Source organism: Uloborus diversus, chromosome 3 (genome assembly GCF_026930045.1).
Source record: "Uloborus diversus isolate 005 chromosome 3, Udiv.v.3.1, whole genome shotgun sequence".
NCBI lineage: Eukaryota > Metazoa > Arthropoda > Arachnida > Araneae > Uloboridae > Uloborus > Uloborus diversus.
Window position 1 is genome coordinate 69469387 of NC_072733.1, and position 26007 is coordinate 69495393.

General features: G+C 33.4%; 1 protein-coding gene across 1 annotated transcript in view; it reads left to right on the forward strand.

The window, feature by feature from the left end:
- Positions 1–26007, forward strand: part of LOC129219408 (serine/threonine-protein kinase DCLK1-like) — a 261608-nt gene that overhangs the window by 202782 nt on the left and 32819 nt on the right. Inside the window, 1 exon segment of the mRNA XM_054853797.1 lies at positions 10987–11133. Within this exon segment, the coding sequence (XP_054709772.1) occupies positions 10987–11133 (147 nt within the window).

The following is a 26007-nucleotide window of genomic DNA, read 5'->3' on the forward strand; positions in this document are numbered from 1 at the left end:
TTTTATGAACGATATTCATAGAAATATCTCTGGGAACATGAATTGTTTTGTTGATGATGTCAAAGTTATGGGGATTGTAGAAAATGAAGAATAGGCAAATCAGCTGCAAGAGGCTCTAGATAATATTACAGAATGGGCTGATAAATGGTGTATGACTGTTAATGTTGGGAAATGTCAAGTGCTACATTTAGGACATGGAAATAAGTGTACAAGTTATTATTTGCAAGGTTCAGTCATTAGTCAGGCAGAAAAAGTTTCTGATCTCGGCATCTTAATAAGTCAGGATTTAAAGTTTAGTCAATAGTACAGCATAACTAGTAACAAAGCCAATAAGATGCTTGTGTTTATCAATAGATCTATTTTAAACAAATCTAAAGAAGTTCTTCTGCACTTATATAGAAGTTTGGTAAGATCTCATTTGGAGTATGCTGTTCAGTTTTGGTCTCCTTATCTTAAGAAAGATATTAATGTATTGGAAAGGGTTACAAGGCTAATAAATGGACTTTCTCATTTAGACTATGATTCCAGGCTTAGAAAGCTGAAAATGTACAGTCTTGAGCAAAGAAACCAAGGGGACATGATTCAGTTGTTTAAATTTATTAAAATGAAAGATGTTATGGGGCTAAAGTTTAGCACTCAAAACAGGACAAGGGGTCATTGTTTTAAGCTATTTAAATCTCAGGCTAACATGGATATTAGGAAAAATTATTTTAGCACGATAGTGGAACCTTGGAACAGCTTACCGGAAGAGGTGGTAATGAGCAAGGGAGTAGATAGTTTTAAGAGGGCCATTGATCTTCACTGGGGATTGTAAATTGACTAGGACCAGCCTAGCTGGGCCCAGAGCCTGTTGTTGGTCATCAGTTTTGTATTCGTATTTCACCACAGAATGGATGCATAAAGATAGCTGGTCTACGACTGAAATATCATGTATAGTAATGGTGCCCATCCTACGGCCTGCGGCCCACATGGGGCCCGTAAAGCTGATCTATGTGACCCGTTGTTGTGTTCAATGTTATATGTAAAAATATATTCTGAAACATTTCAAACCTACTGATCATCTTCATTGGGTTATATGAATGATAGTTGCAAAATTAGGAGCCAAGTAGTCATATATTGGTCTCTAAAAAACAGATCCAAAGTTCGTACCAATAAAATAGGCATGCAATAATACTGGAAGCAAATTTTGGTTTGTAATTATCTTTAATTTTCCTTGTTTTCCCATTCTACGTATTTAGAAAAATAATTAAATTTTATATTTGTTCTAGCCCATGATATCCAACTTATTGAGGTGTGGCCCTAAATAAAACTAAAAAAGGGGGGTTGGGCACCACTGATGTATATCATCAATCTCAGTTCTATAGAACTTGTTCCGTTCTACTTTATGCTCAATATCGACTTGAGTTTGAAATACAACAACTTAAGTAATTTTTTTGAGGAAAATTTGTTTGATAAAAAAGGGTCAATTATTTAAGTCCCCCCCCCCCCTAGGCAGTTGGCCCAGTCGGGGATCCACGACTAGCTGACCTGGCCAATCCGCCCTTATATTCAACTGTTTTTGTAACATTAAATGTTAATAGAAAGACTTCTGTCCAAAGAAATCAAAGTTTTATGAACTGGTTTAAAAATTGAACAAAAGTATTTTATGGATATTGTCCATGTAATACAGAAGCAAAATGTGACATTGATCTTGCACTCAAAAAACCAAGACCTTTCAGTCATTTGCATTCTCTTACGTAGTCTTTACTGAGCGCTGGGCCTGTTCGATATTTTTCAACCTAAATTACTAATAGAACGAAGACACTTGTAAATTATGTCTTTAAAAATTATGTTTCTATTGTTTAATGAAATTAAAATTTAAAGAAAGCAAACTCTTATGCTTAAAATTCCTTGAAACATGAACCTGTAACTCAGTAAAGTAGTAGAACATGAACCTGTACACTCAGTAAGTAGAAAGTTACAAAATCTACAAGTCAATTATCTTATCATCTGAACATCATGAATTCAGTGATTCATGCCTTTTTTATAACTTGTTATTGGTCATGGCAGTAGAATATAAGCGAAATATAAAGAAATTGAATTGTAGTAGGGTATACAAGGCGAGAGATTACTCATTAAGAAACACTTCTATAGCTATAGGAGAATTTCTTCCACCAATATTAAGATTTGAAGCTTCGAACAGTTAATCGACAGGTAAACGTTTTTACTTGCCTTTACTTCAGTGATGATCTAAACAAGGATATTTTATCATTTCCAGAAACTGTACATTTGCTTAAGGGGCCGCTGGACAGAGATCGAATTTGAAAGTTGCTCACCGCTTCACTAGAGCTCGTTTTTCAGCATGGCGAGAAGGCATGTGCTAAACTCACATGATTGACAGACGAGCATCCAATCAGAGAAGGAATTGTTGCTGTATCTAGGACCCCTCACATGTTATTTATTAGCCGACATCCGAATAATGGACAACCTTCAGGCATTGAGGTTTCCCCTTGTTGCTTGACTTGTTTACTATTTTACTACACACGCGGTCACCCCACAGGGTCTTAGGAAGACCCCCTGCTTTGCTATGAGACAGGACACTTTCAGAATTGGTACGTTGAGTTTAGAAAGACAGACTTCCGCTGCCGCTAGAAATTTCGATTTGAAACAAAAAGAAATTTAAGTTTTGTTATGAGTTTTTCTTTACTGTTTTCTACCATTTTTGAACGATGGGAAAAAGCATTTTAAATGCAAGATTTTTTGCTAAAAGACATTTTGAGAGAGTTAGCAGATTTTGTTGAAATTGGAAAAACGTATTAAAACAACACACACATATATTATTTTAAAGTAACACACGCATGTATAAAACATTTTTACATTTTCTGTATTCTTACATTCTACGCAATCTAGAGCTCCGTACGGTATTAGACTATTGTAGGTTGGAAAAGGGTAACATTTTGGAAGGGGGCTTAGCTTCAACGTCCCATCTCAATCCCCATTTTCTTTCAGTTTCAGACATTTTCATGGCCATAATTTTTATTTGGACAGGAAGGGAGTATTGTAATAACCATTAACATTCCTATGAGTGTTTAGAGAGGTGCAACATTCAAAAGCATACTTATTTGGAGCAAGGTGAGAGTCTCGTATAGGCATTCCCTACAAAATATTCAAGCGATCATGAAAAATGTCTCTTTTTTAGGGGTTTGTTTTACAATTCTTTCACTTTTTAATTCTTCGGTGTAAAACTCGAGTATCGGATTCACTCTTATGACCCCATGTTCAAAAAATATGTTTTAAACAAATCTTGAAAATATCGCACAGTGCATACGAGTCATATCGCAGATCATTCGTTGAGAAACTTCCCTCATTCTTTATATTTATTCAAGTTACATTCACAAATAATTAAGATTAAAAACGAAACTAAGTTTTTTTTTTTTTGCAATTTAACATTGGTGCTATTCCTTAGTTCATGGATCGCCTTCACTGTCACTGTCATGGATCGCCTCCTAACACTTCTTGATATAGTGATAAAAGATGGGGGCGGTGCATTCCTTTATTGAAGATCTGTGGTGCTGTTCGCATGCAACATGTAGTGTTTTCATCTCATGCTCTATTTAAAACATTTTTTACAACGAAAAACATTTTTTGGACATGGGGCTTATAGAGTCCAAAACCCTGATTTTACCATGAAAAATGAAAAAATTATAAAACAAACCCTAGGATAAAAAAATGGCATTTTCGATATATTTTTTGATATATATTAGAGGAGCACCATTCTTTCTGATTCTTATGTAAAACAACCCTCCCTCTGATCCAAATATAACCACTGTTTTCTCCCATGACCCCCACTTATTTATTTATTTGGCTGCACAGTGTAATTCGTTATTTTCTATTTTTCGCTACATGAGAGTTCGTGCAAATGAGCAGCATATGCAGCGATGGCTCATATCTTCCGCCCAAAACCTGGTGACAGGAATACTAATAAGGGGAACCATGTTCTTATCTCTTCTGTCCTACCTAGGGATTACAATATTGAACCAGAAATGCAATATCGGTATTCGGTATTTTTTTAACGTGACACCGTAATACCGGTATTAAAAATTTCCCAAAAAACCTTCAAAAACATAATGTTTCATTGCGGTATTTTGTGCAAAAAGTGCACTTTTTAATTATTGTGAACAAACAAAAAATGAAGGAACAAATATCATAATAAAAAATCAATAGTAGCCTCAAACAAAATACATATATTTCATTGTCACTAAGACTGGAACTCATTTTAGTGAATAAAGTTCCTGCAGTTGAGAATATTTTTTCTGAATTCACGTAGGTCGATGGTACTGTTAATAATGCACGATAATCCTGTAGTTGCCTAGAAGTCCTTCATCTTCAAATAATTTGGTCTTAAACTTGAAAAAAATATTTTTGTGAGTCTGGGTTTTTCTTTTGTATTGTGTGTAGTTTTTTTTATTTTTTTATTTTATTTTATTTTTTATCGTTATTATTTATAGAAGAACAGTTAGAAATATACAATTCTTTCCCAGTATTAACATCGTACTCAACAATTTCCTCTTGATCAGAATAGGTTTGTGTTTCCTTTTTATTAACCCTTTGGTCTGAAATTTACGAAGAATTGGATCTTGTTAGTTTCTTTTTATTTTTTGTTTTCTTTTCCAAATTCTTTACAATTATGTACATTTCTAAAAATATGTTCCAACTGATTATGCCTTATCTCTTTACAAATATTCAAGGTATTATAAATATTATCTCGCTTCGTACAAAGCTAAATAGCGAGACAAAGCAGCTAACAGCATGCTAATACCGGTGACAACAAATTACTGTTTGTTATACTAACAAGAAAAGGGTTTTTTCAAAATTCACGACAGTTGAGATAATTATTTTAAAAAAAAACCATAGAGCATTGAAGATAAACCGTTCATAGCACAAACACATTTGTAATTACACAAAAAAATAGTTTTTACTTGTGGGCAAGTCAAGGAAATGAGAAAATAAAAACGTGGTTCACTAAACTCATGAAAGTGCGATTAATTACACCATCTGGCGATAAAAATATCTTTTTGTAATCCTTCCGCTACTTTTATTCATTCATATTCTATAACTTCGTGCTTTTGAAGCCAAATGTTTGCTTCATTAGATGGATTTCGGAACTGTCTCATTGAAAAAGAAATTTATATTTGAAACAATAGAAGATATCTAATTAGTTCAATTGAAAACTCTTTAATCAAAAACAATTCATTTTTTTAACAAATATCGAAAATACCGGTGTTCTACCCCATCAAATACCGGTATTACGATAGTGCAAAATGGTTCCAAATACCGGTAATCGGTATTGGTATACCGGTATTGCAATCACTAGTCATACCCATCGCCACACTGTTACCTGGTGACAAAAACTGCTAGTTGATAGCACTTTATCATCAGTTAGACCAGGGGTCTCCAACCTTTTTCACTCGCGGGTCACATTGTAAATGTTTGGAGGCTAGGCGGGCCATTCCCACATTATTTTCGCTCAGATGCTCTATTTAGCGCTAGAATCCCCCCCCCCCCCCTTCACCCATACATCGCGAACTTTTTTTTTTTGAATGAAGCGCCAGTGGTGGTTTTTGAAAACGTCTGGGTATGCTTCTAAGTTGCTATATTTCCTTTTACATATTTGCTGTTAGTTAAATTAAATTATATTTTATGTGCCAGTAAATCTCTAATAAAACGATAGGGAGTCTTGTAAAATTTAGAATAATTCGGGAAACTGAAATAAAAAGTATTCTTTGTCACAAAATAAAGTGAAGTTTTTTTTTTTGAAAAAAGGCTAATAAGTGAATGATACACACACAGAAGCCAAATTATTGCAATGTAGCAGTATAATACACTTTTTTTTAAATTAATGACGATTAAAAACTTGGAAATAAATGGGGCACACCACATGTAAAGCTTTTAAATTTTTTTCAAAAGTTAAATGAGAAGATTGCATTTGTTTACCGCTACTAATTTCAGTCCATTTAGGGACAAACTTCGTAGTTCCGATCATTAAGAGCGATTTTGAATGTTTGTCTGATTAAAAAAAAAAAACCTATACTATAGATGCAACATACTTCAATTTTAATAATGTCTGTTCACACTTGTAAAAGGATGCAAAAAGAGAAAACGTAGTTCTAGTATGAATTTTTAAGAAAGTCTTTTTCTGATAGAGAACTGTAAAATGGAGCATATGTTTTCCCTGGTGTCAGTAAGTGCCCAATGCCAGGGGACTAACAGGTGAATATGGTGCGGAGAAAAGAGATTTGTTCTGAGAAAGAGTAAAAAGAGAGATAGGTGCTCCAAACGTAATTAATAGTTAAAAATGATTAAAAACCGATTTAAATTAACGGTAAAAAGATTTTAAGTAATTATTTGTAATTAAAAATAATGACTAAATTATATTTCCAACGAGACTGTCTTTGTTCCGGGGAAAAAAGTTGTTGTTCGCGGGTCGGATCTGGCCCGCGGGCCGAAGGTTGGAGAGCCCCGAGTTAGACTATCCGATAAGGATGAACTCACGATTGAGCTGATATGTGTTATGTTGCATCAAAAATAAGGAGAAAGCCGATATTCGATTATAAAAAATATTTTTGATCAAATGAATCAATAAATAAGAGGTTGAAAATAAATGAAAAGATACGGAATAAAGAATAATTAAATAAATTTATTAATGCACGAGGACAAATAAAGGAGTGAATGAACAAGACAATAAGTGAATGAATAAACAAAGAAATGAACTCGTAAGAGATTTAATAAATGATTGAATATTTTAATGATTAACTGTTTCACGTTGCCCCATCCAATTTGCCCAGCATGTAATTAAATATATGTAGAAATTATTAAAAATACAAGTAAGCTTAATATTAACTAAATAAATTATACATAATATTAACTGTAATGAATATTTGAAGGTCTAAATGATTCAAATGGTTATTACAAGAACTTTACCCTTTGATAATACCAAAAATAATTTTCGACTGGCAATAAAATATTGCAACAAGAGTATCACTTTTTGAAAATTGTTTGTATTATCATATTCTGTGATTTTCAGATGTAATTTTTTCTTGACTGGACTTTCGTGCAAGAACAAATATATATCTTAGTTCTAATCTACAAGTTTTCAATCATTTTCCAAAGTTCAAAATGTAAAAACCTCCCTAAAACACCGAAAATATGCTCAAAGTCCGAATTTTAGCTCGAGATCCTACCATTGTCCACGAGAATACATCTGTGCAATAGCGGTAAACTGCTTATTTTACATGTATACATTTATATGTATACGTTTTGAGAATAAATCGTCTGCGTTCGAATAAAGACCTTTACATTTAGAATTGCCGAATGCTTTTGATGTTTTTAAGAAAATTGAATGTATTAAAGTAACATTTGAGCAAATGTGTAGACGCAGATTAGTATGTTTGTCTGTTCCCTCGGAATAATCGTAATATTTGAATTGTAACAGGTACGTTCACTCTTTTACGTAAGTATTTTTGTTGGAATTGTAACTTAAAATGTAAAAACACATGTTAAAATTTTAATGTGTTTTAAATTAAACAACTAATGCTCAGATGGACCCTTTTAGCCTCAGTTTTGTTCCAAACAACATCATTTATAGGATACAATACAGCTGAATTTAAGGTAGGGCTGAAAGGATTAATGAAATTATGTGATTTTACTTCACTCTATTTAATTTAAAAAACGAATATTTACAAATATATGTCCATTAGCTTTCACTTTAGAAGTATGAAAAATAGTAAAGGCATGTTATTTTAACTTTATTATAAAGTTTTATTGAATTTATATTAAAATTTATGTTTTTTTGTTGGTCTTACACGCAGAAACAAATTTAAAAAAAATTTAATTTACATAATTTGTTTAAATACTTAATTTATGTAACAGAGGACAAAAAGAGTGAACATACCTGGTACAATTCGAATATTACGATGAATCCAAGGAAACAGACAAACATACTAATTTTGCGTCTACACATTTGCTCAACTGTTACTTTAATACATTCAATTTTCTTAAAAACATCAAAAGCGTTCGGAAATTCTAAATGTAAAGATCTTTATTCGAACGCAGACGATTTATTCTCAAAATGTATACATATAAATGTATACATGTAAAATAAGCTGTTTGCCGCTATCGCACAGATGTATCCTCGTGGACAATGGTAGGATCTCGAGCTAAAATTAGGACTTTGAGCATATTTTCGGTGTTTTAGGGAGGTTTTTACCTTTTGAACTTTAGAAAATGATTGAAAACTTGTAGATTAGAACTAAGATATATATTTGTTCATGCACGGGAGATGTGTGACGACCGTTAAAACCCATTTTTTCAACAGAAAAAACCTGAAAAATCATGTTTTTAATGAGTTATACGGTGGAAAAAAGCATTTCTAAACACCCAGCAGCGATCAAAAGTTGTGTTTTATCATCCAATTCTTCGATTTATACTAAGCATTGAGCCACGTATCAGGGAAAAAATATGATCATACTTTTTAGTTTTCAAAATCGCGACTTGAATCCATTCTGAGCTCTGCGGTACTTAGGGGGTTAAAAAATTCAAAATTGTAGCACCACTACGAAATAGTCCAAGAATTTTGCCGCATTTTGAGCCATAATAGAAGATTCTAGCTCAAAACCCGCGAGTTCGGTGGATTTTTGCCCACTATGCCACATTGTGCGACGTATTTATGTTTTTTTTTTTTGGAGGGGCCCATATAACAAAGATTAGCTCTCCTCCTACTTTTTTTTTTTTTTTTTTTTTTTGAAATTTGAATTTTTTATGTGTGTGTGGGTGGGTGGGGGGAGGAAGCAACAGTGCCTTAATTTTGTCATTTTTTTTCGAAGTGGGGCAAGGATTTCATATTGTCCCCCAGTGGCACAACCAAAAAATAGTTTTCGATGAAACACAATTTCAGGTAATCTTGGACTATAGAGATGTTCCTCCGAAATTTTTAAAAATTGAAAACATTAATACATGTTTCATGCATAATTATAATTTAAATATTATTACATATTTCATAAAATTTTGATTTCACGAAAATTTAGGCAAATAATCTTGCAAAAATTAGTGAATTTTGTAGTATTTTATTTTAGTTAATGTAACAGTTTATTTGCACAATTTTTTTTAATGCTTTTTTTTTAAGTTCATTGTAATCACTTTCAATGGGCATATAATTATGACATCTGTTTTATTTTTGTTTCATATTACACCTCTGATACATTTTTTCGAAAGGAAGTTTTTCTTTTGCATTAAAATATAGTTATCTCTGATATATTTTTTTATTGATCCTCAATAAACTTCCCGATTATATATACCCTCATGTATATTTTACACTTCTGATATATTTTTTCGAAAGGAAGTTTTTCTTTTGCATTAAAATATAGTTGATATTGATAATACGGCAATTACATAAAATAATGCAAAACTGTTACATAGTGTAATATTTTCACTAAAAATGTTAAAGATTTATTTGAATTACTTGGGGCTCGGCTCGTCCCATGCTAGGGTATGAAATATTTCCAAATCTGTAAGCAAGGAAAAAGTTCCTAGCGGAGCTCTACTCGAAGTTTAGACCCAAAAGGAAATAAATGCTCTCGCTCATTCAACCCTTAATTGCTGTCACCCCCTCCCCAAACACATGTTTTTTATTACCATGAAGACTGCCTGAAGACAAGCTCGCCGACTCTCCCAACCCATCTGGGGATAAGAAACTGCCCCCTCTATCCTCTCTCATTGTCACCGGCGGTAGGCGTGGCTAAAGCGAAAATTCGTCGATTTCTGCAAAATTTCCCAGTTTTTCCCTCCCAATTACTCTTATCCTAATTTAAGCAAGATTAATTAAATGGTATCCCTGAAAAGCCCAAACTTTCAAGAATAACGCGTAGTTTTTCAATTTCAGCAAATGTTTGATCTTGAGTATTTATGAAGTGTTTAAACAGAAAGCACCTCTTACTTTGTCAACTCATAAATTTAACCGCCATTTACTATTAAATTTTAACAGAAAATGAAAAATTAAAAAACACGCGTCATTTGTAATGCTGTGAAGAATCTTATACAGAAAAAATTATCTCAAAATATTTAAATGCGAATTAGCAATAGGGAGGAAACTTCCTCGTAGACTTAACATTGACTTCGTACATTCGGAGGCTCTCTCCAGCGGCCCCTTAAGTGTGCATTCCTAAAATTCCCATATCACACTTCAGCTGATGAAAAGATTGGAACTTGTCGGTGATTCTGCAAATAAGCATTTGAGATAGACAAAAAGAGATCAATTTATATGAAAAACTTTATACTTGTAAACATCAATGCCAAAACTGAGTCATAAGTCAAACTTCAAACCTTGATCCAAACGTAAAGACTTGTTTAAAATGAAATAGTTATTATAAATGAAAGTTATTTTACAAATATATAAGTATTACAAGCAACTGTTCATAGGGATTACAGTGGGGAGCACAAAGTGCAACCACCTACTTATGGTGGGTTCCGGGCAGTTAATGTAATAAAATATAATTGCTTTTTCAACAAAGAGCTGACACTTTTCATTGTAAAAGAAAAAAATTATAACTGAAATTTAAAAGAAAAAATCTTTTTTTGGTTAATTTTCTGAAACTTATGGCTTCTGGAGAAAAGTAAAAAGGAATGTAAATGTTTCTGAAGACATATGAAAAGAGCGTTAAAATGAAGCCTTTAGACGGTGTTAGGACCAAAATGTTAAACATTTGAATTTTCATAAAAATATTTGAAAATTGACCATTTTTTACCTTTTTTTTAAATCTATTATTTTCTCCCATATTTAAGATAGCAATGTACCCAACTTTTTTTTTTTTTTGCTTTTTGAAGTTGCTTCTCAAAAATATCTATTTTTGACCCATTCTACTGTTTATGCGGTACCCTATAAAATTGTGTGATGAACGTTAACAAAGTTCAAGCTATTTTTTTTGATGAAATTTTCGTTTTCTTTTCTCATAGGGTGGAGATCTTTTTGATGCAATTGCTTCTGCTACAAAATATACTGAAAAGGATGCCAGTTTAATGGTTCATAATTTGGGTAGTGCTCTGTTCTACTTACATTCCCTTAATATTGTGCACAGAGATATTAAACCAGAAAATCTTTTGGTAAGAAAAGTGTTCTAGTTTGAATTGGTCATTAGTTATTATAATTTTGTGGTAGAGAATTTATTCATAAAGCAGATGCTTTTCAAGTTTTTCTTTTTGATTATTTGCATATCAATACAGTCAAACCTCCAAATATCGAACTTCCACATATCAAAATTTTCTATGTATCAAAGTCCCAGCAAATTTCCATGTTTATTACATAGAAAATTTGTTTTTGTATATCGAAAAAATTTCTATGTATCGAAATTTTTTTTGAGACATTGGTAGATTTTTTTTCCACTTAAAACTTTGTCTCTGAAAAAATGAAGGTTAGGGGAGAAAATTAAGTTCACTAAAGGTTGCTACGAAACTCACAAGGAATGTAGGGTTGAGGGATGTGTAGTTAAGTCGTTGTTCTGTTCTGGAGTTCAACTCCCTGAAGTGTATTTCAAATCTTAGTGGCGACTAGTAATACAATAAAACCAGTTTCAAGCTATCCCCATTGTCTGTTGAAAATCATTCCTACTCTTTTTAACTTCAGTGAAAATCATTGAAGTGAAGTAGATTGATTTGTGACTTTTCTCTCGATTACATTGTCAAAACAAAAATCCCCTAATGTTGTGGATCAAGTTTAATTGCCAAAGAATGAAGATGTATGAAGGCGCAAAAATGTCATTTCTGGTAAATTTAGTATCTTGGCAAGCAGAGTTCGTGTTATGAGAAATTGGAAAGGCGTAATAAAAGTACTGAAACTTGCAGAAAACTCACTCAAATGCATGAGACAGCATTACAGTTGGCGAAAATTAGCTTTAATTTTAATGTTTCAGGTGATTTTTATAATAAACTAAGATCATTTCTATGTATCAAAATTTCTATATATCAATTTTTTGTACAGCAATTTGCTACTTCGATATATGGAGGTCCAACTGTAGTTATCACATTAAAAAGCTAATTTTAAAATAACTAGAAGACTCAAGCTCTTTTGAGATTATAATTGTTTTGCATAAGAAAAGGTTTCTGTGTTATCTGCATTACTTGCTACCAGAAATGCAAAATATGTCATGGTATGTGAGAGATGTTTGCAATGTAAAAGAAGAAAAAATTTTTTTTTTGCAAATTTTTTTTTTCTAAGAATTTCCTCTTATCACTTTGAGGGGCAGTACAATTTTTCCTCCTGAATTATTTAATCAAACCCATGTGAGCCCTTTTATTATAACTTTAATGAAAAACAATAGGTGGCAGAACAACAAATGTATCATTTTCCATTGACTCAATTTCTTGTTCAAATCATCCCAAGTCAATTAGTTCAAAAATAGGAATTTTGTTAAGATTTTAAAAATTTTTATTAGCACTAAAACAGTCAACCATTTTTCTTCATGTTCTAAAACATTTAAACTAATTTTTGCATCCTAAACACATTTTTTTTCTGTCGTAGGTGAGAGGTGTGACCCACTGGGCTAGGTGAGCTCCCTCTGCTAAAATGGGTCCCTCCCCCCCCCCCATTCAATCCTAAATTTGGCCTTTAAGCATGTTGCTATAAATCATTAGATACTCTGATGCTTTAGCTAATATGCAACAGCTTATGATGCATCAGAGACATTGCAATGTTATCAGAAACTGATGCTTTAAAGGAACAATAATAAAAGCCTACGTAACACTGATTCCATGCATCATTGATGGTTTTACAGGACAAGGGGTCATTGTTTTAAGTGTAATGGAGGATCATCCAATATTGCGTTGTGTCTTCGTTATGATGGTGTTTCCAGCCATCACAGGGTTAGATTAACACTGAACACTAATTAAAGTGGAAAGTTAGTTTATTATACTTTGAAGGACGTACGGATTTCTCCGCCATACTCCTCCCCCCCCCCTTCAAAAACAACCACTTAATAAAAAACAGGTTACACATAATGCAAGCGGTACAAAATAGTTCAAAATGCTGTAGGTACATTTCAAGGAAAGTTTCTCTGGAATATCTCATGCAATAAAATGTTAACAAAAAATTATTTCTTGAAATACAAATGACAAAAGTTCTAAGATCTGCAGATGAGAAAGTTATTATTTTTTCTATAAAATGTCATCATCTTGTGCATAGAGGGAACACCAACACCGTTTTGGCTAATAAAACAACATGATGTCCAGCTTCTGTAAGAAAAAATGCAAGGACGTAGCCAAGGGGTGGGTCCATGGGGTCCAGACCCCCCCCCCCCCTTCCCGAAAGACCCCTCTCCTTTTTTCTCAGTTGTTGCATCTCGCATCAACAAAATTTTTCCGAAAGATAATGATTTTATAAAACGCAGCATTCTCTCCCCTTAAATATACCCAGTAATCGGCAATTTTCTCAGCGCTTGAGTCAATTCAGAACACGAGAACCTCGTGCAACAACTGCAGGTTCCCAATTTTCGTATGCTTTTTGCTGTGTCACCTACTCCGTCCGAAACGGGGAAATGTCCCTTTCGACTTTCAAACCAGCTGGGTCCTGTGACCTTGAAATTCAGCCCCTCTCCTTGGTCCATCAAATTGCCATTGGCAAAGTAAAAACAAGCATTTATTGCCACTTCCGCCGTATCCCACAGTCTCATTGGCGTGGTTTTCTTTATTTCTTTCTCTTTTCTTTTTGGATTTTCGTGGATTTCGTTGACGCATGTTGTACGAAAGACAGCCAAAGTGAGGTGCGTTCCTGGTGAATCAGTAATTGAATTCCGATTCTTTTCTGTTTTAAGAGTGTCCCATTTTATGAAAAAAACTTCCTTTACCCAATAGATGGCGCAAAATGTTGCACCCTGGTTGTGACGAAAGCATCATGCTCGTTGTACGTTTTAGCCGCAAACTAGTTTTACAACTGACAGGATTTACGCGACATCCAGAAAAGGGGACAAACCGGAATTTGTGTGGAGGAGATATTGTTCTTCAGAGGAGTCAGTGAGGAATGTCTTTCATTGTTCGAAACACACCCCTCAAGTGCCTTCAGGCATTGACAGCGCGAAGGAATCGGAAAAGCAAACAAAACCGCTGCAGAGAAATGAGATGAGAGCATTTTTGCTTCGATTTGAAGTTTAGATCAGAAATGATTTCGTTATACCAAGGGTTCATCTTTTTAACCGCGGAAACTTCGGTAAATTTATCGCAACATATTTTAGAAATGTCTTCTTTTTGGCTATTAAATCTACTAATAAAAGTTGTCAATCTAATGTAGTTTTTTTTTTTTTTTTAATATTAATCTTTAGAAGCTTTGTTTCCTTCATGCTGCATTTATAGAAATTGCTAAATAGTAATAGAAAAGACTGGAAAGTTTGTTAAATCAGACTTGGACAGTTTAAAAGAAAATTGTCTTTGAAAGGTCACATTTTTTTAATCTTTACGAGGAATTTTACCTTTTGTTCATGACAAAGGTCCACAAAAATTACCATGGAATTACAGAGAAAACTTGGTGGTACGAATCTTTTAAAATTTTGAAGAAGAAAACATAGTTTTTTACGGCATTTAACAGGACCCAGTCGTGCAAAGAGGGGGAGGAACAGCTCCCCCCCCCCCCCCCCCCCCGAGATCGATCTTAGTTTTCGCCTAACTTGGAAATAGTTGGGGGGCTACGGGGGAAGAAACTGCAAATTGTGATAAAATTATGAAACTCGGCATGCTTGTAGACATTGTATAAACAAAAATTTTACAAAGGGGAGGCATTCCAAAATCCCCCCCCCCTGGCGGCCATTTTTGGTCCAGAACCAAAAACGGCGATTCTTTTTAAATTTTCGTTATTATAATTTTTTTAATCATTGGTTGTGTCATTCCATGGATGTTTCAGGGATGTTCTGGTCAAGGGTGCCAGTAGGAAGGGGGCGCCGAAGGCTTCCCCGGACGAATATTTAAATACCAAAAAGAAAGAACGAAAGATAGTTGGAAATTTTATTTGTCTCATTCACCAGTTCTCAACCTGTGTAAAGTGGGGCGCTTCCCTGCCTCTCTGGGGGGCGGGGGGCAATATCCGCCAGTTATGAGCTTTCTTTCTGAATTTGGTAGGAAAATTTTGGAATTGGGTACAAAAGAAAGACATTTGGAAAATTTATTTGGTTTATTCACCAGTTCTCAATGTGTGCAGAATAGGGCACGTCCCCTGGGGCACAATATCTGCAACTAATGAATTTTCCTTCTAAATATAGGGGGGAGGGGAGTTTTGGAATTAGGACAAAAGAAAGAAATATAATTAGAAAATGTATTTGTCTCATTTACCGATTCTAAACCAATATCAAGAAGGGCGCTTCCACGCTCATCTTAGGAGCGCAATATTCACAACTTAAAAAGTTTCCCTCCAAATTTAGGGGGAAAGTTTTGAAATTGGGTTTAGGGAAGAAAGACATTCAGAAAAGTTATTTGGTTTATTCACCAGTTCTCAATCTGTGGAGAGCGGGGCGCGTTCCCCTAGGGGGCGCAATATCCGTAACTAATGAGTTTTCCTTTGAAATTTATTGAGGAAGTTTTGGAATCAAGTACAAAAGAAAGAAAGATACTTGGAAAATTTATGTGTCTTATTCATCGGTTCTCAACCTGCGGGCATTGATCAGCATATCTCAGTAAATGAACCTGTAAAATTAAATTTAACCTAGAAAAAGGTGATTCAACATTTTATCTGATAACAATTTGCACCAGTAAGAAAAGTGACTTCCTTGAAAACTTCTAAATGTCTCTGTAAGTATATCGTACGTAACCTTCATAATGGTCAAATCAAAACCTTTGTTACAAGTTAGTTCAACTTACTGGCTGATGGTCAGTAACTCGCGGATCACACTATAATACTTCCTGTGCAATTAAAATTAACGCTTATCAATATAATGTTTACTTAATCTGTTACTTTTCCAAGTCTGAAACTTTAAAGTATAAAATTGAGATGAAGATTTACTTAATCCATTTGCACAAATTTGACATTTTTATGCTTGTATTTGCAATTTATTCCCAGAATTTTAAGCTTTGTCTTAAAATTTTGATACATTCAAATATAAAAACCATTAAACGTTACATAATATATGAAGTACCTACTTTCTAAAAAAGTTTTGTGTCTACAAGGTAATGATTTGAGCCTATTACGCGTACGCACACAATATGTAAAAATCTTTACTTTTCAAGTTCAATTTTTTTTTTTTGAAAGTTCATATATTATCATACATAATACTTTGCTCTTTGTTATAAAGGGCAAATATATGCACAAAGATGTCACACCTGCGCAAATGGATTGAGCAAGGTTTTTTTATTAAATAAGAACTATTTTCAGATCATCTTTGTCCTTCGTTAACATTAGAAAATATTAATTACTTCTTGAAAAATAGTTAAAATCGTTGTTGAAATAAAATATCACGAAATTTTAATGATCTCTGTTGCGTCAATTTAGAAAGATATTCATTGCGGATTGGGAAAGATTCTGTGGCGAGCACTCGTAGGCCAATCCTCCACTTCTTGTTCACCCACCTGTTTCTAACAACACGGAAAATACACACAGGGATGTCCTCCCTCCCCCCTTTCTCTTTCCTCGACTACAATCACTGCCGCCTCAAGCATAACAAGCACTGACATCAGATACCACTGGCCATCACTTCAGGCACACGCATGGAAAGCCTCACTTTTTCGCAAAAATCTAGTTCATCTGCAAAACTCACTGATGGCGATATTTGTCCGGCGGGATCTCCACGCGATCACGAACAATTGGTTTTAGAGAAAAAAAAATCTAGATTGATTTATGAAGAATATGAAGGAATGAAACTTGTTACAGAAAGTTTATGGTCCATATGGAATCATTTATTAGCATAAAAATGAGAAAAAAGCCGAACTATTAATAAAATAGACCTTAATTTCACGTATCCTTACTTATTCGAGTTTTTGACGCCATCTATTGGCACTTTAGGCAACTATAAGATTAGTGGACAGAATCGAGTAAGTTTCAGAACACGTGAGCATTGAAAATTTTTTTAATGATATTTACAAAATATTTCAATTGCAATGCGTCTACATTGTTTCTATGGTTCAGAGAAAAAAATCTCGAATCTCTGTGTTTAGATGATTTTTCATGAATGTGTTCAAGAGAAATATTTCATATTTGACAAAAAGTACTTTTTAATATCATTTTGTGATAAATGTAGGTAACTCAGCAGCAATTTACTTCATGTACGTTGTTTTTTACACATTCATCTGATATACTAAAAAGTTTCATTGCAATCCGGCGATTAGAATTTTTTTGTCGCTGTTCCCAAAGAGTCAAGTTTAGCATGTTTTTCTACCAGAACAGCCTTAACACGCAGTTTTTATCTACGTTATACTTATAGGAAACATATCTTGAACAAAATTGTATGCAAAAGAAAATTAAGTTTACCCAAACTAGGTAAGTCGCAGTGCTCCCTTTTAAAGTTTTCTTGATACTACGAGCAATTTTACGTGTTAATGTGTTTTTCATTTAAAAACTAATTTTAGATTCTAAGCCAGCAGCGAAAAAAGAAATTATACACATTTCGTGTGTTTGAAGATGAGAAAAATAATTATTGATTTTTTTTTGCATTTTAACTCTATATTTTTGGCATGGTTCATTTCAGATTCATTTTATATTTTTATAAAAATTTTATTTGAACTTTTAGATTACTTTTAACATCTCTCTCCTTTCTGAGTAACAAATTACGTAGATTTTTTACTGATGTTTTCCCCCCAATATTTAAGCATGATCAGGGAACATATTAAATGCCCAAAAAAAATTCGTGTTTGAAGGTAAAATAAATGAATAAATAAAACTTGAAGTTGATGTAACAAACTTTTTATGGTATCAAAATTTTATAGAAAAATTATATTGAAAATTACTTGAATATTTTACTGTGATCAGTTTATGAATCTACAAGTTCGGCCATATTAACGCATGTAATAAGTAATTTATTAGAAATTATTACTTTTAAATCTTACTGAATTGTGATTCTATGATCCCAAAAGAAAAAGTTTTTAATTGACGAAAAAAAATCTTATTCGATGTTGTTCCATAAAACATATTTGTATTTGCATCATTGGAATACATTTTCTGATTGTTATTCACTGGCTTTGTAAGGAGTTATTTAATTAGCATCTATGCATCCATCTTTAGTAAATTGTGAAGGTAGCATTAAATTAACAAAAAACAGGCATGTGCATTTAACTATATATTACTAGGTGAAAATTACCGCTATTTACTGCGTTACAAGCAAAGAAACAAAAAAGGTGAATACGAAGTAAATGTTTTTGAGCTTTTCTTTTATATATTGCCTTTTTTTTAAACACTTATTTTCTTCAAGCTAAAGATATTTACTATTTCGTGCAATAGAATGTTTTGCTAACATCGTATTGAAGAAAAAAATCATTACCTGCGTCGTAAAATATGATAGGTATTGTTGTTAAAATTAACAACATGTTGTTAAAATAAAATTACACAGATGCTTAATTTAATTCATTAGGTATACATTCCATTAATCGGCATGTAAAAGATCCCTTAGGTCGTTTGACTGTGAATACTCTTGACAAAATTAAATTCCTTTTGCAGTTTCGCATCGAAGAGAGCTCAGGTGTCTCCATCTGGTGGAAACTGGGCATCAAATTTTCCTGTGACATTCACATCCGCGCCTTAATGGTGGCATATGAATGACTGGATGCCATATCGTTGGTTCGCACTTGTTCCGCAAAAGGCTAAAGCCTCTAACACAACCCCGTTAGAAAGAAAAAAATAATTATAAAAAACGGCAATACGCCTTTTCCGATATTTAAAATTTTTTCGAACAGCTTTCACCCTTTGAGGAATAGCGACTTCACTTGAGAACACCATTTATTTCTTGCTTCTCTTTTTTTTCAGCTAACTGAAATCACTGTGTCAGTTGGCTGAAGAAAGAAAAAATATATATATAAAAAATGGTTGCAACAAAGGAAGCCTCCGTCCTCCAAAGAGTTAATAGTTTGTTCAAGCTTTTAATTGATGATTAGGAATGATAATTAGAAAACGGATAAGATTGGAAATATCATTCTATTTCGTGGCATCAAAAGAATATTATAAATGTAAATAAATAAAAACTAATTCAAGCTTTTTAAATGAAACCTTGTTAATATTTTCGTTGAGAGAGTTGTGGGATTTTGCCTGAAATGTTGTTCAAATCGGACAGGGTTACGTTATGTAACATTCATATAGTTATACATTCGACTCCATAGATATAGATTTATTTATCCTCATATAAATAATGCCGATGATCGAGTAACCCGCGTGTTTCAACAATGAATTCGCACCACGGCATGATATGTAATTCGACAATATGTTTTGGTAATGTTTAACATGCAAGGAAAGGCTTTATTGTGACAAGGCTGAACTCGATCCGGTAACTTGAACAGTTTTACTGATAAGACTGTGTCATATCAGAGGAATGAAGAAACGAAAACAATGAACGCTATCTACTGGAGTTTAGGGTTAATCCACTGGTGTTAGAGTTAAATTTTCAACTATCAAAATATCACCAAACAGGCAATTGCTTCGTTCAAATGAAGAAGAGTTGAAGCAATTTTCACCCGTCATGCCTTGACGGGTGACTTTCTAGTTTTCAAATAAAATGACATAAGTACATATGTACATATTTTGTTGAAATATACTACAAAGCTTTAATATTCTATTAAATTATCGCATGCATTTTCCAAGTAATTTCTAGAACAGTTTTCGTTTTCCGTTTTCCTTTTCTTGTGCCCTTTTTATTAATAGAAAATATATCACTTATTTTCAGGACAGAGGTTCACTCATATTTGGAAACTTTGTATGTGATTACCACTTTATATAAACTTTTTGTTAACTAATTTTAACTAATGACTCTATTAATTTCAATTATTTAATTAATTTTAGTTAATTATCATATTTTAATGATCAGTTTTAATTGGATTTATCTTACTCTTGTGTAATTATCAGCTACTAATTCTGCTTTAGCATGCCTCCTCTTTTGAAGTTCGTGCAACCTTGGACCCCCCCCCTTAACAAAGTTCTGGCTACGTGCCTGAAAAATGTTCAACGAGGACAGCAGTTGCACAGTGTGAGTTTGTCTGAAGTCACAGTCAAAGATCTCAGTATTTTCACTCGTTTGGAAAGACGAAGGAAACCTTTGTGTAACCTTTGTGCTGGTCCCGTTGTAGAGTCCAGTAGAGCAACTCTAGTGTGTTGGATCTAATAAAGGCACAGGAGGTGCTGAGAATACTTTTGAGCTGATCTTGGTTTCACTGTCTACGACAAGGTTCATCTCAATTAACTTAATTTTCATCTCACATGACACTATGACATGCTGTTTCCCGTTATGTGGTGAATCAGTATATCTCCTGCATCAGAGACCTGAGTAACAGAAGTCCCAAATCACAAAAAAATTTCTACTTTCGATGAGATTCACAGTTCAAAATTTGCAGTAATAGGAAGTTTGGCTTGAATCCAAGAGTTTTGCTTTTCTCACATGAGACTCACAACTCAAATTCGAAGGCTTAGGTGACCTTATAAACTACTTTTCTGTAAGTGAGAATATTTTGTTTTTCCTTTTCTTTTTTTTTTCTGAATATTTGTTTTTTCTGACTTTTGCCACACAGTAAGTCCACCCCTCTCCAGTAATTTGTTTTTCTTATTTTGCTAAAAAAAATCTAACATCAAAGAATGTTTTGCCATGCAATTGGATGCCACTGTGAGAGCTTTCAAAATTTTCTGAAAGGAAATATACTAATTTTGCAACTAAGCTAATAAAAAAACAAAAAACTTTTTTTTTTTTTTTTTTTGAAGAAGAAGAAGACTTAATGAAGCAAGTTAAGGAAAAACCGGCCTCACATAGGTGCAAACCAAACTCCTGGCCATAGTGATTAATTCATACCTACGATGAACAGAGAAAACAGAATCAAAATCCCTATCTGTCAATCCCTAAACATTTTAATCTTTAAATTAAGAACAAACACATGCACAAGGAAGGGAAAAAAACGTAATACAATTTTATTTAAAAAATGAAGGGGTGATAAACATGTCAAATTGAGAGGGAAGAAAAAATTCTATCTTTTTCTCAGGTTATATCTTTGCATATTATTTCCTAGTATGTTCCTATTGTGAGCATCACTTGACACATTACTTGGTTGAACATTGCGTGGCATCTCTACCTGTGTGTCCTCCCTAATGGTTTCATTTCCTGTCAAATGTAAGTAACTAAACCTCTGAGTGAAAGGAATTAATCTATTTACATGGACCCTAAACACTTTTCTGGCATTCTCAACATGTCTGATCTTATAGTTAACATATGTATATCTCTCGATAACTCTGTATGGTCCCTCATATTTAGGTCTCAATTTTGCAGAAATATTTTTCTTTAAATTTGGGTTTTTTACAAAACAAAGCGATCCAACCTGAAATTTGTAACATTCCTCTTTTCGACCTAGCCTGCTTCCATCTATATTCTTCTTTTCTTGCTTGTTCAAATTATCTAATACTTTTGGAAAAATTTTATCCAATTACTCAATTACATGTGTTATATACTCTGAGTGTGTGCCAAATTTTGGTATGTTCCCTAGTGTATATGGGAGCCTAACATCCCTACAATGCTCAACAAAGAAAGTAGAAACATGAGTGGCTTTATGAACAGCAGAATTCATGGCTAACATTGTCTGAGGTAACCGAGGCCCCGACTTCAAAAGGTTATTAAAAATTAAGAGATCGTATATAAATAGTTAGGTATTTAAAATAATTCATTGTATAGTAATTTAAATCATTGTTTATTTTTATAATTTGGTGTTTAGTTTAGTTGATTTTTGTACTGGAATTGTAAAATAAATTTCATTTCTATGTTTGGGTAGGAAAAAGAATGTAAGTGTAATCAGTTATTTTTTGCTTTTTAGTTCCTGGGTATTTTTTTGAAGGCGGTTTTTAAATTTATTTAAAAGTAATTTATTTTTTGCTTTTTAGTGGTGTAAATAACACTGCGAGCGTCTCGGAGATTTACGACGACTGTGAAGAAAGGCTATTTCAAATACGTAACTATGTACAAAAAAGTTGTCTTCATCATTTGTTCAACTTTACCAAAGTTTGCTTTCTGAAAGCAAATGCACGAGCCACTAAAAAAAAACGAAACCTTTAAGTTAAAATTTGTAAAATTGTAAATTTTAGAATTGTAATATTGTAAATTGTAATTTATATTTCGCAATTAGTGTCATGTAACTCGTGATAAAAATCGCATGTTTCTTCACATGGCCCCACTATAGATGAAGATTAAAAATTCCACTAGAATGAATTTTATGTTTGCTTCAGAAAATCCTTAAATCAAAATTTTCATTATCATTACTCTTAATAATATATATTTTTAGTACTTTCTTTAACTATAGTTAAAGAAAGTATAAACCTTTGTTTTATGGCCTTTGTTTATCAATGGGTTTTATATTTGATCGTTTGTGAGGGAAATTGCATGAAATTTATTGTTTTACCCTTAACTTTTCCCTAAAGAAGAAATAGGGTAAATCAAAGATTTGGAACCTAAGTTAGACCACCCCTAAACAAAACCACCACTAAACAAAAAAAAAAAAAAGCATAAAAACTGGTTCACTAAGTGAGACGATATACAAAGTTAATAAAGTACAAATCGATTTAAATGTGAGTATGATATTTGAAGAGTTCCCTCAATTTCATCAAACCTGAACTTGATTAACATTAGACCGCCGAGGAACTATGCTGTTTCAAACAAAAAAAGACTTTTCCTTATCGGTACAGGCAGGGGCGTGCACAGAAATTTTGGAGCCCATCACAAATGACTTTTCCGGGCCCCTCTCCATATTGTTTACCCCTATATTTCACCGTTAGTTACAAAAATATTGGGCCCCCTCCAGGCTTGGGCCCGAGCCAACAGGTGTCCCCCCCCCCCCCTGTGCACGCCCCTGGGTATAAGTGTCTTCGAGTATTTATGGAACATTGTACAAAGGAAAAACAAATCCGATGAGTTCAGAACCTCCTCCTTTTTTGAAGCCTGCTAATTAATATAACCCTAATTTCAAATTGAACTGGCGGCATCGTGAAATAGTAAATCCAGAATATTGGTCAAACTTCAGAAATCATACACAGTTATAATGTATATTACTAAAGAATATAACTTAAATCGTGGGGGAGGGGTGTTCTGTATTAGATTCCTCCTCAATTGAACACTAAATATATTTAAAAATGGGTATATCAAATAAAGAATTTTATATTTTAGTTCCTAAATAAAGTTATTCATTACTAAATATAATATTAAGGTAATTGATTCAACTATTAAAGTAGCAAAATATATTTAATTTACTGCTTTGCTACGCAGTAATAAATACATTAGTAACACCTATAATAAAAAATTACCATGCGGCGCAGCGTTGAGAAAATTAATCATCCATGTGCTGCGAGAATTAAATATCCTTCAAGAGAAAGCCAAAAGCTTAGGTGTGAAAATACACCAATCACAGCAACGCCACGTGACCATAACGTATGAAATTTAACGTTTCTTGGATTTCTCCGGAATCCCTTATCAGATCTAGACCAAATTACAATGAGACCATCTATACCCTTCCAAACAAAAAAAAAATTCAAATCTATCCCGTAGTGTTGGAGTAATTCGAAAACACACATAAAAAGCCGCAATACGAAATCATAACCTCCTTTTTTGAAGTCGGTTAAAAAAGCTTGTAAGACTGTGTGTGACTTCAAATTTGATAGGGGAGCAAGGTGTATGTATTTAGAGAATGTGTCTATCATAGAAAGCACATACATATTACCTGCTTGAGTGGTCTTTAATGGGCCGAAAACATTGATGTGGCATTTCTCTCCGGGTGACTCACACTGATCTACCTGTTGTAACGGAGCGGAAGGTATTTTAAACGTGTTCTTTGTAGACAAACAAGTAGTACATGATCTTACCAAATTTTTTGTATCACTGTACATGAAGGGCCAAAAGAAATTCTCAGTCAATCTGTTGTAAGTCTTAAAAAATTTCAAATGACCTCCCATTTGAGAATGAACGAACTCGAGAAAATTTGCTTTGAGCGAGTGAGGTACACAGATTTGGTGTTTTGGACCCCTCCTAGGTAATCTATGGTTGCGTGATGAGATGTGAATCAAGTCATTCTTATCATTAAATGCATAATTGGGGTACTTATCACTCTCGTTCTTTTCAAGTGAACTAATAATTTTGAGTAACTTTGGGTCTTCCTTTTGCATTTGTATTAGCTCAGTGTTATCTGGAAAAATGATGGTAACTGCGTTTACACATCACGATAAGTGATCTGCGACCCCATTAAATTTCCCTTTCACATACTTTATGGAATAATCAAACTCTTCTAATGCTAATTTCCACCTGAGAATTTTAGACGAAGGATTTTTGTTAGAGAGGAAACCTTCCAGCGGCTTGTGGAAGGAAAATACCTTGAACCTCCTGCCAATTAGAAATGCCCGAAAGAAAGAAAAAGCACAATAAATGACAAAAAACTCTAAAACAGTTGCACCATACTTTGATTGAGATGGGTTTAACTTTTTGGAGTAGAAATATATTGGTTTTACTTCCCCATTTTGATACTTTTGCTCAAGAACTGCCCAAATGCCTAAAGCAGAAGCATGCAATAAAGCAGAATTTGCAATTTTGCCTATGGGTCTGGCAAAGCTAGCACGGGAAGGCTTAATATTGCTTGCTTAATATCCTCAAAAGCATCTTGTGACGCTTTATTCCAAACAAAAGGAGTATCTTTTCTAAGTAAATTAGTAATTCACTCTTGGCTTCCTTAAGAGGTTTTCCATCTCCATCTCAGTCACTTTCCAATGCCGGGCTGATGAGTGCTAATAAGCACGAAACTGCAGTCCTAGGTTAGAAATGACTGAGCTGGCGATGAATTTCATGTACTTCTGCTTTAGCCCTCGCTAATGGGCGGTAATTTACTGAATATAGCTTTCATTGTTTAAAATGCCTCTGCAGAAAGTGTCCAGGTTTATCTGAAGTTAAACTAAGAGGGATTTTTTAATGATCAAGAAATCTAAACTTATGAAATAAAAATAATTTGAGATTAGCATGGCAACAAAGGAAAAAGAAGCTTGGTTTGCCTTAAAAGATATGACCAAGTAAATTTCTAGGTACCTAATTAAAAGGATTGGGACTGTAAAATAATCATAAACTTTCCAGATGAATTCCAAGTTTTGGCTTATTCAGTGACGGGAAAGGTTCCACCAAGACATCCAAGGTATGGGGTGAAAGTATTTGGGAGGATGGGACTTATGTGAATGGAAACCTTTTTTTGTTTTGTTTTTTGCTGTTTAAAATTTGTTTCTAACTTTCATGCACTCTATTTGCTCCTCTTGGTAAATCCTCCATTTCATGTTTGCTACACTTTAATGAAAACAGATTAAAGAAGTATACTGGTGATTTCCTTCCAGAAACTGCACTATAGTTCGATGTAAACAGTTCTTGATGTAAAAACTCTAGAACTTTGCTTTTTTTTTTCTTGATCTGAGAGCAGGTCATGCAATCTGACAACATCTGACAGCAAAAATAAAAATAAATTTTATAAAAAAAATTTGATGTGATGGCGAAAAATTGAGGTCATTTTCGAAATTTGTTGTTCAACTTTATGTGAAATGTCAGTATATTCCTTACTGTAGAGAAAATTATGTATACTTGTTTAATATTTAAAAGTGAGAAGGGGATTATTTTGTGAATTCGCTGCACATTAACATTGTCATCCGAATATATTTTATTTTTTGACTTTCTAGTTCTAAAATACACTCTGTAACAAAAAAATTGACGCACCAAGAAGCAATCATCCAATTGCTTTGAAATTTTGTATGCATGAGTGTTTGACCAGATATGCAAATTATTAAAATTTGGTGTCCAATGAATGAATAGTTTCATCTCCAGC